Source organism: Idiotropiscis lumnitzeri, chromosome 17, assembly GCF_059441095.1.
Source record: "Idiotropiscis lumnitzeri isolate Australia: NSW breed Sydney's pygmy pipehorse chromosome 17, RoL_Ilum_1.0, whole genome shotgun sequence".
NCBI classification, from domain to species: domain Eukaryota; kingdom Metazoa; phylum Chordata; class Actinopteri; order Syngnathiformes; family Syngnathidae; genus Idiotropiscis; species Idiotropiscis lumnitzeri.
This window is the reverse complement of record NC_142407.1, coordinates 11,975,612-11,994,610: the sequence shown is the minus strand read 5'-3', so window position 1 is coordinate 11,994,610 and position 18,999 is coordinate 11,975,612. Positions and strand designations below refer to the sequence as shown.

The window sequence follows — 18,999 nt, the reverse complement described above, 5'->3', positions numbered from 1 at the left end:
GCAAAATGTTGCAACGTACGGGCGAAGCTCACCAAGGACGTGTCAGGCCAGCAGTCTATCACGGAGACAACACGTGTGTCGTCACTCACATTCGCACTCACGTTGGCACCTCGGAGCCATTTCAAGGTCTCCACCGGACGACCGTGTGGGGACGAGGCCAAGAAGGCATGAGATGATTGCGCTTGTCAGCTTTCACCGATTTGCTTGTCTACCTCGCGACATGCAATAATGCACCCACGTTAGACATCAAGTGGGAATCTCTCCATTATTTTTTGGGGGGGGGGGTTACTTAAAAATGTAGCAATGTCAACTTTAAAGGGAGGGGTGGGAGGCTGACTATGATTTTTTTTTTTTTTGGTACCCAGTGCACACCGGCTTCCAAAGCACCTCGACAATCAATCTGTAAAATCAATGAGCTGCTTCCGCCTGCAATTCATTGTTTCGCATGAGCAACACGATGTTTTAGATGTCTCACTCCCACATTACTTCTTCACCGCTCTAAGTGCACTCCCATTTAGAGGCTGTTCTGTTCACTTCACCTTCAGCACTGAAATACTCCAGTTCAAGTGTGCGTCCCGGGGAGAGGGAAAATCCAAATGCTGCAGCAACGGCGTGTCCTTTACAAGAGTGCAAACGTTGACTTTTAACTGCGGCGCATTGTCCTTCAAACCAAACAAATTAGTTATCGGCTACTTAGTATGTCCTCTAAGTTTGGACTGCCGGCACAAAAAAAAAAAAAAAAAAAAAAAAAGCTGCAGTGCCATTTTGGCTCGCCTGCAGTAAAGTAGATCACCTTTCCTGTTGGAATCCAACTGTGCACATTTTACACTGGTCAGCTTCTTTGCATTTTATTCGGGACATTCTCAAGTGCGGAATTTTCCGAAAAACTTAAATTTGGTCATTTAACAATTTTTCGGGAAAATTCCTGAGCGCCCTGATAAAAATGTGGAACCCCAATATAAGATTTCTGATTTGACCTTTTGGGGACTAATATTGCAGGAGAAAAAAAACAAACAAATTAAAACATCCACCACTGATGTTTTATTAGTCCTCAAAGGGCAAATGAAAAAGACATCACTTTCTTTATTGTATAAGCCTTTATTTGTAAAAAGTCTGTCGTTTGAATGATAACCCTTTTTTTTTTAATACCACATACTTGAACACCTTGTATTTGTAAAAAAACCCAAAACAAAACAAAAAAACAAAAACAAACAAAAAAAAAACACGTTTTATTTAAACACCTAAAAAAGCCGATTGACACCGTAACATTAATTTCCACTGACAAAATAAATCAAGAATACAATATCATACCACACAAATGTTGATTTCCATGAGTACCGATACTCCAAATGAAATCAAACACCTCATTAAACAACTGAAATAAGCGCTCCAATGTGAACATAAACCCCCCTCCAAAAAAAAAAAAATGCAATTTTTTTCTCCAGTGCCGGTTATATCTGATGAATTACATTTTCCTTCTCATGATTAAACAACAAGGATAACAATCCGTGACAAATGTAACAAATACACCAAATAATAAACGAACACAAGAATGAAGCAAATAATTTTTTTTTTTAAATTTATAGTCCCAAAAAAAAAAAAATATATTAAGGGGCTTTTTTTGTTGATCGTGTTTTGTTTTTTTTTGCCAATTTCTACCAGCAAATTGTGAGCTGGTCTCCCTGCTCGGCAAATGTCACAGAGCGAGGCGCGCTGAACTGGGAAGATTGTGGCAAATATCGCCATACGGCAATCAACAACACACCATAATAACCAAAGGCAGCTCCTCACGGGAAAAAATACGGGGGGGGGGGGGCGCCCGCTCAGTGTGCAATCACATGGCTTATGTCGGACGCTACAGCTGGAGCGTCCTTTACATCCTTGGTAAGCTGAAGGGTGACTGAAGTTGATGAGCATGCTGAACCTGATCCAACCACTTTTTTTTTTTCCAAATTGTTGTGGTTTGCAACAAGCACGAGTACATTTTCCAGATGTACATTCTCCATGTTTACATTTGATCTCATTTATACGCTTTGATTAATCGAGCTGGCTGTAAAACAAGTGCAATCCGAGCATGTAAACACTGGATCTTTCTTATCCTGGCTGCGGTGATGAATCGGATGATGCCGAGTGTAAAAATAGGGCAAGGTCAAGAAAAGATCCTTCCAGAGGTCAGGTCATGCAAAACAAAAAAATTGTGGTGTACACAAAATAATGAACGCACCAACTCAAGTTCTTCCAACAGTGAGAAGTCTGCATGTGAAATTTTGCCACTTTATTTCGATTGCAGCTATTATTTTACGTTTTATTTGTATTCGCTTTCCAAAAAAAATTGAAGTCATTTTGGGGCGAGTGTTATTTCACACAAATAATTGTTAGGGCAAAATGGGGAGAATAAAGTCAGAAAGATAGGCAAAATCAATTCTTAGCATATGTGAAAGAAAATTGAACGAGAATAAGGTCAAAGAAAGTGTTCGCCTGCATTCGGATTAAGTATTTTTGTCAAGTTAAGTCGAGCTTTCCTTATTACAGTGCTTCTCAATAGTAGGGCAGGCACACCTGGGAGGGGGGGGGTGCAATCCAATGTGACCCTGGGGAACATGCTTTTTTCCCCCCCGCCATACTACAATTAAGTGTAATTGCACCTCCACTCCAGTAGCTGGCAGTGGCGCTCACCTGGCCCGTTGTGCGCCACGAGGATTTACTCAATGCTGTAGGTTTGTTTTGCGACGAAAATGCGATTATTTATAGTTGCGGCGGAGAGTGGGTGGTCTGCGGGGGCACGAATTGTTTTCTTTTTGCTGGGGGGAGGGCGGGGGATGGGGGGTAGTAACAGAAAATAATTGAGAAGCACTGCATTAATATCATCATTAATATGAACCGTGCCAATACGAGAAATACAACAATTGATATTGCCACTTTATTCTGTAATTTTCTTTTTTGGGGGTGGGGGGGCACACTCAATAATTCTTTGTCTATTCTCCAGTGTTTTGACAGTCCATCTTTCGAGGAATCAATGACCCCTTACGATGACAATGGCCATACTGTAGCTGAACATATTAACCTCTGCACACGTTAAGATCTATTGTTGGCAAGGGAGCAGCTGCACGAGGACTTGGCTACGTACCTTGCTTAAGGGCACACATGACAGCTTTTATTTTTTTAATTTTTTGAGGAACAGGAAAGAACATCCAACTCGCCTTCTTAAGGCAAATCCTGCTCCTCTAGCCACTAGAAGCCAGCTTGGCCATAATGCCCTTTTTTCCCTAATATATATATATATATATATATATATTTATTTATTTATTTATAAATTAAGAGAAGTGATTCAGTGATTGGTTGATGGCTGAGGTAAAACGCTGCAAGTACACTGTGCTGAAAATTTCCTGCAAATCCTGCAGTTGGTTCGGCCGAGTACAACAAGAAATTGTCATTCAAGTCGCCGCTGTCCCGTTCGCTGACAGCGAGCCAAAGCCTTAAGTCAACATTAGCTTTGCGCTCGAGGGGGACAGGTGAACCTCAAGAGTCTCCACAAACTCCATCACTGTGAGAGGACTTGTTGAATTCTCCATTATTTTGTCAACACTTGTGTCTTTTTTTGTTTTTGTTTGCTGAAGTATGCCAATGCTAGAGAAGCTGTCCATGCCATTAGCAGTGAGGCTAGTCGGTATTTACGAACTGCCGTGTTTTTGTTCATGCATTAAGAAGTATTAAGTGAAAGATATCATATTTACAGTACAATTCACATGTAATTACACATATACACTAGAGGCAAGAAAAATTCACATTGAACTCAGATCAACACTCCCCCCCCCCACTCCCCCTCCCCCTTCCACACCTTAAACATGTGTTAAACAAACATAAGCTCTATCTTGTAGAAACACATGTACTAATAGTAAACCGTCAAAAAGAAGGTCCTCACAGCTTTTTGGGATGAATGTGCGAATTCCACACCCAGAAAGCAGTGACAGGTAAATAGAATGTGATCCATGCAAGGGCTGCTTTTAGTTAACGTAAAGGAGAGTGAAACATTTGAGTTGGTTTTCAAATACAAACACAAATACATTTCTTGCGAATACCACTTTTTTTTTTTTTTTTTGCAGCGATCCATCACATTGCCTTAGTAGAGAAAAAAAGAAGAAAAAAGAACCTGTACCGCAAGTAAACTTTGCCCTCACAATCTCACAATGATACCAGGGACATGGACACTGGAAACAATAAGTGTGATTATGAACATCTGTGATCATTAACTAACTCTGAAATATGCGATTTAAAAAAATATATATTAAATTAAAAATGTGCAAAATTGACTCTAATTAGCAAGTGGCTGGTTCTTATGGGAGACTTCATGTTTAAAGGTATGCAAATTAGGGTTATAGTTATGACGTGAAAAAAAAAATACATGTATGTCTGCTACACAGTCTCGGCCTTTGAGTCGTTTCACCCCTGAATGCAAGTTGAAATCATTCACAACCAGCTGAGTAGAAAAAATGGATCTTTGACGTGTTTAGCCGTCAATGGTAATGAAAGTGTTATGCGTTTTTTTTTTGTTTGTTTGTTTTTGGGGGGGGGGGAGCGCTACGGTACAAACTAGACAAGAATAAAGGTTCAGATTTTCCAGTCTCCATTAACCTCAGAGGCTACATTTTGCTTGACAAAGTAGAACAAAACACGGGACTATTTTTGGCTGTTGTTTCGATTTGACGCAATTAATTATTGTAGTCGTGGGCTCCTTTAACTATTTGACTCCTGTGGCACTGCAACAAATCCAAAACTGAAAAAAATGCGGAACATTACAAATTAACAATGAAAACCACATAATAAAAATGTGGCCTGATATGTTGACTCTATACATAATCATATTTTTTTTCCAAACGATTCACAAAAAGTGACGAATCACGCCCACCCCAGCCCCTCCCATTTTCCCTTTTTTTTCACAAAGCAGGAATGACGTCCATGAACGCTGCATCGAAAGATCATAAAAGTCAACAAGAGAAAAAAAAAATAGTACAAATATACTTTCATGAGAATATCGAATGACAAAATGTACACAATGATTTTTTTTCCCCCAATCAAAATGAATAATGCAAAACTCTCACTTTTATCTCATAATGCCCTAGCTAAAGAACATTTTCCGACACTCTGAAATCACAGTATTTTTTCAAGACAAAAATCATATCTACAATAATCAGCACTTGTTTGAAACCGTAAGGAAAAGTCGACCCCCGCGGCCCTCCCATCACCTGAAAATAGAATTCCAAGTTTACGTCGACTCGGGGTGCACAATTGGTGGCGATCCAACATCGTGTGATTGATGTCGGATCAAGAGAGCGCTACCACTTTAAATGAAATATAAAATTAAAAAAATAAAGAACAACACGTATTCCAAACAAGGTTGCTGTACATGGTGGAACCGGAGATTTTCGTGCACTTTGTATTTATGGGCTACATGGGCGGGCGGGAGAACGGGGGGGGTGTGGGGAGGTGTTCGAGGACCTTGCTCAGCGGACGCCTGCCTGACCAGACAAGCCACCACTGATTTCATGAGCTGCAGTCGAGGATTTCTGATTACAACAAGAATCAATAAAAAGTCAATGGGGCGTCTTCTCTCCCCTCAAGATCTTTCGCTTCACTTCACTTCTTTTTTTTTTTCTTTTCCTCCTTCTTTTTCCCATTTTTAGTAGCAAAAATATCATGCAGTCTGTAGTTCCAAAAATCCCTGCGCGGGGGTGGGGGGGGTATCTCATTGTTGTTCATTTGCTTGTTTTCGTGAGGAAAAAGGAACTCAAAGCCTTGAAATTCTTCTCACATTTTTTTTTTCTTTTAAACATTCAAGTCATCCTATTAATACTTTGTACAGCAGAAAGGTCTCTCAGGTTTCATGTGTGTGTATATAGAAATATAATATACTGTATAGAAATATGCATATACATATGTTCAACCTGTATGTGTATACATATTTTGGAACTGTATCAAAGCCAATTTAATGTGCTCTCAAAATATGGCCCATGATTCCTAGTGGGATGCACATCAATTCACATAGTACAACCAGTAGATTAGGTTGAAGAATCCAAAGGTGATCGGGAATATGACCCGGGACCACTTGTCAATGGTGCTTACATCGGACAGGTTAGGGATTTTCAACTTGAGCTTGGACGAGCGCCGCCGTAGTCGGCAGTTGGCCCGGCTCCGCATAGCGCTCCGATCCAGCGAGTGGTGGCTGAAGCCATCTCGGGGCGCCATTGGCTTCCTGAATTGGACCCCAGAGCTGTCAAAGGACATGACGGAATTCCGAGAGTCACTAACGCTGCTTCCCACGTCGGAAGGCATCACCTCGTTGTTCATTTCCAGAGTGGTGAGGAGAATGTTGCCGTACGCGTCCACCTGTGAAGGGGGCGGAGAGACAGAGGCGTCAGAGTGGGGGGAGATTGGGGCGGTGCCAACGCACAAGTCAAAATAGCCCACAATTATTAAACGCTACTAAATCCCGGAAGGTTTCTCAGATTTTCAAAGTTAAGGAAAATGCAGAGGTGACATGGGATGTTTTTTTTTTTGCTAGCATGCCAAAAAATTGCTTTTGCCCTATGACATACAGGAGTGATTGATTCCAAAACAGTTGGGATATTTTGGGTGAAGGTGTTGATATGTCAACACACACACCGATCTATCTGGAAGACCATCTTAAAGTTGTGTTATGTCCACACGCTACTTATTAGCATAACGGTGGTCGAGAGCAAGGCTAATAATAATAATAATAATGAAGACCAAATGGGAAATTTTGAGTATGGAGAGTTAACTCATTTAATACCATTGACGGCTAAATACGTCAAATATCTTTTTTTTTCTTTTTTTTTTTTTTTTAAACTCGACTGATCGCGAATGAGTTAATGAATTTTTACCATTGTTGTCTGAGTGACAATTTTTTGCTCATGTAGATTGAACAAAAAAAAAAGTCTAAAAAAACATTCTGAACACACATTAAATTTGGAAAGTATCGACGCTTTCCTATTTTAACTGGCAACCAACTATTCTGGAAACAGTTTGGCCGTCAAACAACTTGAAGCAAGTGAATTATCGTGAAGGATGGCCTAACAGCTTATATGATTTCTAAATACATGTACCCCAACTTTTCTTTGTTCCTCGAGATACAGATTTCTTCGCTGTGTAAATGACCTGAAGGTGTTGCTTTGAAACGGCACGGAAATGGAGTCCTTGCAATGTGAAAGAAAAATGAAGAGAACATTAAAACGACTATCAAAGACAAGCAAACAAGCACATTTTCATTTGATCACACAATGCATTAAACACATAAAAAAAAAATTTGCTTAGCATTAGTATCTGACGCACAGAAACGGGAGGCGTCATTCAGTCTGACCATTCTATCTAAAATGTCATCATTACGCCGAAGCGTGTCAAATAGGCAAACTACAAGGTAGCGGGGGTGAGAATGAATGAAGCCAACAGTGACAACCGCCTAAATAAGAAATGAGAACGTTTATAAAGCACTGTTGGGCTCAATGGATGGCTATCTCAATGAAAAAAGGGGCTATGCTCGATAAAAAGCAATCACTGCTTGAGAGGAAAGCAATGGATGATGGTTGGTGAATCGGCTGCGGTGGCAACACTCAGCTCCGGGAAGATTACTCCGGTCAGGAATGTCAATAAAATGGCGGTCAGAAATATTCCCCCCCCAAAAATATTCAACTTTTTTTTTTTTTTTTGTCTAGATAAAGTCTGACTGACGTAGTAAAGTCGAATGATAATAAAGGCAGCAGATGAAGATGCAAACCTGTTCCCTTAGTCGCTTCTCTTCATATCGTGTGCGCTCATTGTTGACTTTATTCAGCCTTTCATTGATTTTCTTCTGTTGTGCCGGGCCCCGGCCAAAGAACACATAATTTACAAAGGCATATTCGAGCAGGGCCAGGAACACAAACACAAAACAGCCCATGAGGTAGACGTCGATGGCTTTCACGTAGGGGATCTTTGGGAGAGTCTCCCTAAGGTGGGTGTTAATTGTTGTCATGGTGAGCACCGTTGTCACACCTGAACACAGGCAGCACACACACACACACAAACACAAACACAGATACCCATAAATCAAAGAAAGCCACATTTGACCTAGAGGCTATAGACCATCTTATGTTCCAGTGACTAAATAGTCGAGAAAAACGTCACTTTTACTTGCTATCTAAAACTAAATTATATAAACATATTTGCATGTGCACTTCTTCATGTGAGGGGATCGTCAATATTTGTAATCGTATTTAAGCATTGCTTGGCAAGGAACAATTCCCCCCCCCCCCAAAAAGAATAAAAACAAAAGAGTGCATTAACATTAAAAAAAAAAAAAGATAATTCATTTTACATTATAATTACATAATATTATATTTTCTATTATTATATCAACCAAAAAGTAGGAATAAATAAATATATATATATAAATATATATATATATATATAAATAAATATATAAATATATATATATAAATATATATATATATATATATATATATAAATAATTGAAATTTAAAAGTACGTACTGTTAATTGAACTGCTACTAATAGTAATATTAAAACGGCAATTTTGAATTTGGGATAATTGACATTGCCTCATTTCAAGTTTTTTAAATATGTGTATGGATGTAACTTACCCAGGGCCACCCGAGCTGCAGAGGCATCATAATTGATCCAGAAGGAGACCCAGGATAGAATGGTGATCAAGATGGAGGGCATATATGTCTGCAAGATGAAATAGCCAATGTTCCTCTTAATCCTGAAACTCAGCGAAAGCCTTGGATAAGAACCTGTAAGCAGAAACAACAAAGTGACAGCGCCGATAAGATCAGGGAAGAGTGAAAAGGGGGAAAGTGTTAAGAGCTCCAAATTCTGCACTTGACAACGTGCAGGGTAGTCATTTCTCCGTTTGTTCAGATGGAGCACTTAATTTCCCCAAAGCGATGGATTCCTTTCCAGGGACAAGTTCGATTCCAATTAAACATGGCACAAAGTCGCACACACGGCAGATTTTTCTGCAAGCCCCTATCTCAGCAGGCCGCTCCAGCATCCCTCTGAGACTTGTCACAGGGAGCTGCTCGCTGTTTCCTTCTCGCTCCCTCTGTCCTCTAAACATTACTGAAAGGCCATTTTAGAAGGTGATTGCAATGCACGGCAGCACACCAAAGGACAAAACGCATATTTCAAAGGTGCTATCGTCGCTCATTTTAGTGCATATTTTGCTGAGAAATGTCAAATAGTTGCACCCGTTTTTTTTTTTTTTTCTTCATTTTTACTTTTTTATTACAGTTAGATTCAAACAAGCCGGAACATAAAATGCTGATGCGAAAAGCAATAAAAGCAACCAGGGAAGAGCTCTCCGCTTCATCTATATTGACTTATTTATTGTTTCCAAACTCAAAAGCTTACTTTAAAAATGGTTAAATCTAACAGTACACTCCATCTATGTTTGTACTGAAAATTCTTTGTCAGGAAAGCGCGAAGATGAGCATGATGGATTTAATCAAACAAAAAAACAAAACAAAAATCTGCCAATAAATGAATCTCTTTCAAGCAGTGCACAGATTTTTGCAAGCATGTCAAAATGACCAAAATGTAGGAAAGAAGAAGATGAGTGAAAATGGGAGCTAGAGAGGTCAAGTTGTTGCTCGTCTTGGTTTGACCAGTTAGATGTCGCATCAGCAAGTCCCTGGCACTTGTTTGATCGCAACCAAACTGTCATGAAATGAAAAAAAAAAAAAAATTTCATGCTTAAAATCGTTTGGTGTTATCCCATAAATAAAACTCTTCTTTTTTTTTATAAGCATATGTACTGTAAATCGTTGATGATGGGGGGACGAGGAGGGGTTTCGGGTCACCATATGAAATCTCCTCTTGGGCGCCACCTTGGCTCGGACCCGCCCTGTCAGCGGTGATTATTTCATGCCATTTTATGACATTAAAATCGTCAGTTTTAGAGACAACATTTATCACCTCCTGCCGTAAATATTTCCTCAAGCGTGGTGACCTTGGAGGAAATAATGATTACAACCGGACAGTTCCCTCAGCTCGTTTGTATGATTCCGTCCCTGCTTGTCTATTTTGCCCCATCGGTGGCTGTGGCAATTCTTTTTGACATATTTGTCCGTTTTAACAGTAAGTTGTGGAATTTTTTTTTTTTTTTTTAAAATCAGCCCTCCTTGGCCCCATTTTATACATTTGAGTTAAAAAAATTTCAAAAACAAAACAAAACGCAGTGCCTAAGGAAAAACAACCAATCAGGAGGGGTGACTGACGTGATGTCAATATTTGCAATGCACTTGCAGGCACAAAGTGAGTGTGCAGACGGCGCTTTAAAACTGCAAACTCATTCTTTGAGTAGATGAAGCTGCAAATTTGTTATTGCTGTACAAAGATTTGTTCAAATGAGTTATTTTTTTTATTTTATTTTTTTGTAAAAAGGTACCGTTAAATTAGTGATGGGGAATATGAAGCTTCAAATCTGCTTCATGAAGCAGTTGTACTTTTTTAAATTTTTGGACTCCTCTAGATGGCACGTCAGCCCAATGTAGATTTTAAAGTGTCATTTAGATGATTAAAAAAAATAAATAAATAAAAAATACAACTGGTTCATGAAGCAAAATTGAAGCTTCATTTTCCCGTCACCGCCAGGAATTGAACCATCAAAGCTAATGCTGGCGTTTTTTTTTTTATTCCACTTTTTTCTCCCTCATAATTGAGTGACTCCATATTTTTGCCTGGGCTTGTAGATTCAAATATTCAAATGTATGCATTTTCCTATTTTACCATTTTGAACACGGTGACCAATGCCTTACCTGTCGTAAACCGTACTTCCTTCGAGACCAAGCGGATGTCCACAATGGAGAACTGGGGTAACTCTAACTTGTCCACACCCGTCACGGCGCTGTCCCCGCCTTGCCAGAAGAACACAATGTCATCCGTGGTGTATCCGTCTGTCTCACGGCCCAGGAAGAGAATAAGAAACAAAACCACACGGTCAAGAAATAACCACGAAATGACACAATGGATCTAGTGAACGCTACACCGCGGCGACAACTAGTCGACGCTCCTCTGATGAACGATGCACTCTGCTATAAAGTCATTCAGATCCCAGCAGATAGCTTGACTTTTGAAAACCATTTCACCGAGCAACGCTATTACATCCCAGAATGACTTGAGCGAGACATTTGTTATTCCCACACAAACCCAAACTCTTTGCAACCACAGTGTCTGAATCAGTTCCTCACGCTGGAACTAGAACAGACATTCTGATTCTGGCTACCACCCACACGTGAAGCGCACACTCCACCACGTAGTTTCTCGCAAGTCACCATTGCTCGTTTCCTCAAATAGACTTGCAAAGACGTCTCGTGGATTGAATAACACGCAAGCAAGCCGTGCATTGGCTCGTGGTTTATGAAAACAAATCATTGCCTATATATGGTTTAGTTGTATTGATGAATTTGTGGAAGCTACGTCAAGATGGTAATTTTGAAAAAGAGCATCGCATTTAAGAGCGGCCACAAACGACTATTCTACTAGTCGACTAGTCAACGATAGCGGTCGAGATAAGTCGACTAGTCGGCTCGCACGTAAAGAGCAGAACATCAAACCAGAAAGGAGCTTGTCTTATGTATCGAAGCATCATGAGCATGCAGCTTAAATTATTTTTAGATGTGTGCACATTAAAAATAAATAAAAATAAGACGATCATTTTTGCATCTTCTACCGGAATTCCTGTGTTTAGAAATGAAGGTGCATTATAAAATGGAAGCAAAACCTATAAACTGTGCATAATTGTCTTCACGTCTTCTATTTACGGGATCTGAGAAATGTTCGTGGGAAAGCGATCGGGGGGGGCTCACGGACGAGAATCCTGTCGGGAGACTCGTGCACTGAGTTCACTTAGTTGTCTTCAATGTACGTTGACTTGCACGCCACTGCTGCGGAAAGCTTCGCCAAAGCAATTCAGAACGCCACAGTGCTTTGGACTACCTCACTTTAATCTCCCAGTTGCCCACAAAACCTGCCAAATATTATTAGCCCTCCTACAGTAACACAATCTCACGCACGTAGTTTGCAAAACTCTTTTTGTCAACCTTTTATCACCTTAGTAAAACAAGCAATAAAACGAGTCGGAATAATAATAAGTGCTTTTCGGTTGGAAGTTTTCCCAGTTAAGCTCATGCACACCAACCGGCGCAAGAACAAAAAGACTTTGCTTTTTGCCTGCCCACATCAACATGCTCAGCTTTCCTCCCCCCTTTTTTGAGCGACATCCCTTCTTGCCTCCCACCCGGCATGAATATTCATCAGCATGTGTCAGTTGGCCGTCCTGCACATTCTCAGCTGGCAGCGCAATCCAACGTGATCCCATTTGTAGATTATGTCAATGGGCCAGTCCGCATTCACCGCAACACCGTCGCTCCGTTTGACTCCATTTCGCCTTCCACTAGCGACCTGTACAGACTCGTGGTATTAAATTCACGAACGTATCCGTGGTGTTGTGATTTCTTTGTCAACTGAATGACTATTTTTAACTAAATATGTATTTTTATACTGCGAGGTAATCAAATAAAATTAGCAATAAGACAATCTTAGATTGCAATCTTGGAAATATTCTCTCACGTTAAAATGTTATTTTCATTTGTATTTAATTTTTAATCATTTATTTTTTTCCACGTCAATTTACGTCAAATTTTTGATTAATTTAAATTAATTTTTGAAGTGCGGATTGCATCGGGTTACATAATCAGCACTTACTACTTCTACAATAGGTCCTTTTTTAGTCACAAGATCATTAAAGGGAGAATCAACCCAAAAAAATGTCATTACAATCATACGTTCCATGTTTTTAGCCATCTAAGGGGCGGCCATTTTGTTACACCCGTCGAATGAAAACGACATCACCGTTGCTCAGGACTCGGTTAACGACCAATCACGGCTCATCGATGTATTTATTTGGAGTGGCGAATGGGCTGCATTTGCTGACTTTGCTTTCTTTCCCCGGAGAGGTGTAAAAAGGAAAAAATAAATAAATAAGCTAGCTCGCCCCAAAAACTTCCTCGACAGCATGTCTTCATTCATCATTTGAATTGAAGGCGATGATATCAGCAACTATCACATTTGTTTGCAAGGATCTTTCTTACTTACAGCTTTCAATTTCCAAGGTACAGTTCTGTTCATCAAGAGGGTATCGCCTCAAGTCCATCATACAAGCAGCAGTAGTGGTTATTCTAGAGGGGCAGAAGACAAAAACAAAAAAAACACTTTGAAAAGGGGTTTCACAGCTTTCTTTATGAAGTCTGTGGAAAAAGTCAAGTCAGAAGGATCCATTCTAGTGGATATCAAATAATTCATGTTCAAGCCTAAAACCGTCGGCACATTATTGCCGTTGACGCAGTCTAGAAACGGGCAACAACGAGCCCTAAGCACGGAATCTGATAATATCGGGAGGCAGGCGAAGAAGCCTAGTAAAGGAAATGTGTGTGACCGGTGTGTGATATCTATTATTCACAATGACACGGAGCTGCATTGTGCTGCACAAGCATTCTGCTGCTCAGACTGCATTTGTTACCACTCCGCTGTGCTACTCCTGCGCTGACGGCGTACAGCGGTGGCGAGAGGAGATAACATCAGACCTAATTACATTCATCTGAGAGGTCGCTTGACAATTAGACTTTCCGTGTAAAAAGTTGCAAATAAGCAACATCGCCATTAAATAACAAGATGCAGCAAATGAAGCTTGTAATCAAAATACAAAACCACGCTTACTGGTCACACAATTAGGTACACATGCGTTATATGATTGGGCAGGGAGTCGACATAAAATTTTGCCTTTCACAGTCAGAGAGGTGTAACATGTTTATTCCTGCAGTTTTGGAGTTTTTGAAAAAAATGCCTGTGAGGTCACACACACTCACAAGTTAAGTATATATATCACGGACCTAAAAAAATAAAAATAAAATCCTGTTCCGTCCCATCCCGGTGAAAACAACTCCTATCCTCTGAAAAAGACAAAATGCGATGTAACCTGCTCCTGCGCAGATTTAGAGTAGCCTCATGAATATTTTGAGGAAAACACTTGTGAATGGTTAAAAAAAAAAAAGGAGTCAAGTGTGTTTCTAGTCTGCAAGTGTGAATTTATTGTAACTGTCTTGGGTCTGGAGGTGGACTCCAGACTAGGAAGACTGTGTCAGATACATGAGCAACACTACTGACACCTACACAGACTGCTGATGCAGCTTGCTTGAGGAGAAAATAGCAGAAAATATGTGGTCACCTCACAAGAACTTCAATAAAATTACAAAAAAAAACCAGATAAATTCATGAGCCAAAAGTGTGGTGATTTTACAATTAAATTAGCAACCAGTCATTTAAAAAAAAAAAAAATAAATAAATAAATTAATCGGCATTTTTTTCTTCAGTTTAGCGAGTGTGTACGAGCAACATTATTTCACAAATCCCGTTTAGTTAAAAGTCTACTCATTAAATTGCATAATATGCAAAGAAAATGAATTTTAATTTATACTGACCCAGCACTCAGCACATGGACATTGGTGGATTTAAAAAGAAAACAAATACAAATCACATACCGGACAACTAAAATGGAAAAAAAACGTTTTTTTGTTTTTTTTTGTACTCCCATCGGCTTTATGGACAAGTGGCAGGAGATTCTTTTATTTATATATTTTTCTTTTATTTATTTTTTTCAGTTAAAGATGATTCATGTAATGCGTAAAATGATCCAAGTGTTGATCTATGTTGCTGCGAATACTAGAGAGCAAAAATAGAAGTTTTCTCAAGTATGACATCTAATAATAATCATAATAATATATATAGTTTGCCCTGCTCCGAAATGCGTTGTGGTGAGAACAAAATGGCAGTGAGGTCTTGATGCAATCTGCTCCTAAGCGTTATGCAAAGGGTGATAATAACAAAGAAGCAACTCGGCAGATGTTGGGAGGAAGAGCTAATGCCAGAATCCGTACCAACAAGATTCCCGTTTCTTACAGCACACAATCAGCGGATGTGCAAGTGCAGGTGTAATCCCATTTTCTTCTGGCTCACATCCAATCTTCTCAGCTCGTGATGGTACTTTTATGGCTCCAGTGGAACCTTGCCTACCCGGAGCGGTGCAGCTGGGAATGTTAATTCAGATTAGGAAGCGATGGGTTTTGGCGCCATTTTGTCAGGGTCTTTATTTTAGGCCAAGAATAAAAAAAGGAATATACGAGTCTCAGGGCATCGAATCGATGGCAAGCGTACAGATTCTCGTCGTCTGCCGTGATGAGTTTTGATCCGATGGCAGGATTCTGACATCCTTTGCTCAGTGACGTCTCAGATTTTTTTTCCTTTGGAAAACCACAGTATTTAGAAAATAAAACATTAACAAGGTTTATTCAGTTAATTTTTTTTCCAAGTTCGGCGGGCCAGATTAAAACGTTTAACGGGCCGCTTTTGGCTCCCGGGCCGTAGTTTGCCCACCGCTGTTCGAGAGCATGATCCGCCACAGCATTGTATTTTTATTGCGCTGGTACTTTTATAGCCTTCTAAAGAGTCATAAAAGGCGAAAAGAGAAAACTTCTTCCGATTCCGTCTCCTTCTTTGTCAGAACAAATTCAGTAATTCAGAGAGTCGGAACACTGATTGTCACATTAATAATTCATCCCTTCGTGTGATCCAAACCTTGTCACTGCCATTTTTATTCATAGCACAAAACTTATTTCCAGTTCCATCCACTCCTCTACGGCACTTTATTTTGGAGACTTGTGAAAAAAAAGCATCTGAATTAATTCACATTTTGAAACCTCGGGACACTGCGTTTGTTTTTGCATCTTCGATATGTCGCCTCTGTGCATTTTTACTATTTTATCAACTGTCAGGATGTGACTTGAAATAAAACTTTTTTTTCTCAGCCTTTCTTGTGTCCGTCAAATTTCTTGCCTCGTGCTCTTTGAGCTCAGATGCGACCATTTCAAAATGAAAATGAGCATTTTTTTTATACTTTTCTCGGATCGGCACTTTATGTTGTGTCCCGTGAGTGCTCAAAGTGTTTTTACCTCAGCCCGTACAAGACGGTCCCGTCGGGGTGAAGTCGGATCATACGGTTTTTAACCGTCACTCCGTGGAGAAAGGACTTCTTGTCATTAAGGAAGTAGGTGTCCGGGAGCCAAAGCTGATCTGCGACACGGTTATCCAAAGTCAAGTTGAGGTTGAGTTCACCGTAGGCCAAACGTTTATCTCGCCAACTCTGCTGGAAATACATTGTGATGGTGTAGTCCTGGAAAATAGGAAAATTGGATTTTCAATACATTTGTGTTATGAAAAAAGAATGTCTGCTTCACTCAAACTACAATCAATGAGTTTTCCCCTTCAAACAAATTTCTTCTCTGCCATGCCTTCACACGCTTCTCAAAGAATTTTGCTGAGATCTTCCAAGGCTGGTTGATATCCTTCCATGTCTTTAAAACAAGTGCCCTAGATGACTTGACTGAGTTTGGGAAAGAGGAAAAAAAAAAAAAAAGGAAATCACATGGCACCAAAGTCAGCTGAGGTGGCTACGGCATGGCAATGTTCCTCACTGGCAGGAACTGTCAGATGCTCAGGGGCATTGAGCTAGGTGGGCCGTCATGATGAACAGCCACGAACTGTCGTGCCAAAACTTTTGTCTCTTCTCAAACACTAAAAGAAACAAATCTCGGCACAATCTCTTTGTAGACATGCCACTTGATCATGAAGGAGAAAAATGGTAATCTGGGTTTGAAGTCCTGGAATATTTCTGACACACGTTGTTATGTGTTTTTTTTTTGTTTTTTTTGGGCGGTTTCATTAAAATGAAAACAACGAGTTGCGAAACTCACCATGTTTACTTCTGAGATGGAATCGATGCTCGCTATGTTGATGCTCATCCCGACTATGACTGGAGCACCTGCGGAAATGAAGGAGAAACCATGTCAATAAAAATAAAAGCAGTAAGAAGATATGTTCTAAAGTATCTCGATAAAAATTAAAGGAAAAAAAACCCATCAGTATTTCAATTTTTTTTTTTTTTAAATATATAATGAAAATTTTAACACTTGCATGAAACGATCTGCGGCGGTCTACTATGCCACACTGTTTATTAAAAATCTTGTGCAATAGATTATTCCCAATTTGCACATACAGAACATGTACTTTATGATAATGCCATTTTTCAAGCACACAACGCACAATTGCAAATGTTACTCTGCAAACCGGTGATGCAGTGTGACAGCGACAAACTAAATCGGTTGCTGCTGTTTCCAGAGTGGTCATAAAACAGGAAAAACAAAAAAAAAAACAAAAAAACGTAAAAACACGCAGTCATGCGCGCAAAAGTGTCTGCGAGAAATTCATGTAAAGCAGCGGCAAGAACAAACTTTGCCTCATTTACATGATGGCGGTACATCTTGTCAACAGATATGCGCAGCAAGTTGCAAACATGTTCTTATAAACACTTATGCCCGGTTAAATATTCAGACAAGTTGGTTTACAAGGAGAATCCATTTGCACCGTGCATGTAACGAACTTGCCAACAATCAACACGAGCTGACGTGATGCGAAAGATGCTTCTCGCTTATCATCGGCGTCAAGATGAACCTTCTTAATTTCAGAAGGTTGTGACAACAAAATAATGAAGGAATTATTCAGATCTGGGTGTAGAAAAACTACTTTTTTTTTTTTTTGCATAGGTCCACTAAGACAGCTCAAAATGCAGTTTTTAAACTGCGATTTTACCTATAAAAAAATAATTAAAAAAAACTATTCAGAGCCTGTTGGTCGTGCATGAAAAAGCAACAACTCTGTAGCAGGAACTGAAATCAAGCACCAGTTAAGAAGAGGGAGAGGAACACTTGACAAATGTTCTTTTGGATTAAACAGAATTGGTGAAAAAAAAAAAAAAAGGCCTGTAGAAAAAAAAAAAATTAAAAATGTCCCAAAACATTTGTGGCAAAATAAAAATGACCTACATTGCAGGCTTCAACTGATTTTGCTGACTATAAATAGTCCCAAGGCACATCAATAATTATTATTTTAATTTAGTTTCATTATTTCACTTTTAATTAGTGTTTGTTGAAATATTTGAAATCTAATCGCACAAGACATGTTGTCTCGTGTCCTATAATCTTACTTTCTCCCCATTTCGAAATGCCCTGAAGCTTTGTCATATTCCCTGACCCATCGCAAAACTGAAAAAAAAAACTAACAAAAAAAACACGAGGGGAAAGTAGGGCCCATTTTCCATCGTGCTTTGAGAAGACAACCAGTAATCGTTTTCCCCAGAGATATCAAAGTTTATTTGCGACATGAGGAAGCGAGAAAGCAAAGTCTCACTCTCGGCGCTCTCGCTTTGTTAGCACGGCTTCTTCAAAAATAAATCTGCTACGGCCTCACTTGTGGCTCACATCTTGTCTTATTTTGAATATTATCGAATTCAGGCATCATAGCTGCTGTTTTGGCAAATAAATAAAGTGATGAGGATGTTTTGGCTTCTTTAAGATGTGAACGGAGACAATCTGTCCAAACAACAACAAAAAGGACAGAAAGAAAAACAAATGTTGGCTGAAAAGAAAGAGCGTCACGCCGGGTGAAGTGGAAATTACAATGGCTCGAGCAAACAGGCATACATAAGTCAATTGTACAATTATTTCATAATCAATCACTTTGATTGGGGAGCAATGATGTCAGCGTCATCTGTTACCTTGACATTGTAATCACTATAACAGCCCTCAACCACAAGTGATCCATTTAAAGCCAAACAGTCGTTATCAAATTGATTGGACTGTAAAACAGAATGCAGATAGGTTACTTTCAAAATGAGGACAGCTATAATTTGTTTCATACAAAATCTGAGATTGGCAGCTCAGGTTTCAATGTAAAGGCGGAATGGAACAATTTATTTTCTTAATCGAGTCAGAAGATCTTTTTTTTTTTTTTAATCTATTTCCGGACGCGGTGCGTG

The 18,999-nt window shown here is 39.6% G+C and overlaps 1 protein-coding gene across 2 annotated transcripts in view; it reads right to left on the bottom strand.

The window, feature by feature from the left end:
- Positions 1–1,078: 1,078 nt before the first annotated feature.
- gabrb4 (gamma-aminobutyric acid type A receptor subunit beta4) overlaps positions 1,079–18,999 on the bottom strand; it is a 33,887-nt gene continuing 15,966 nt past the window's right edge. Inside the window, exons 3-10 of one of the 2 annotated variants that reach the window (XM_088279222.1) lie at positions 16,880–16,947; positions 16,079–16,299; positions 13,170–13,252; positions 10,832–10,969; positions 8,654–8,806; positions 7,790–8,046; positions 7,122–7,211; positions 1,079–6,384 (exon numbers count right to left, since the gene is read on the bottom strand). In XM_088279222.1, the coding sequence (XP_088135348.1) occupies positions 6,031–6,384; positions 7,122–7,211; positions 7,790–8,046; positions 8,654–8,806; positions 10,832–10,969; positions 13,170–13,252; positions 16,079–16,299; positions 16,880–16,947 (1,364 nt within the window). In that variant the 3' untranslated portion in view covers positions 1,079–6,030. The remainder of the gene's footprint in view (positions 6,385–7,121; positions 7,212–7,789; positions 8,047–8,653; positions 8,807–10,831; positions 10,970–13,169; positions 13,253–16,078; positions 16,300–16,879; positions 16,948–18,999) is intronic. The other variant, XM_088279223.1, reaches the window with a different exon arrangement.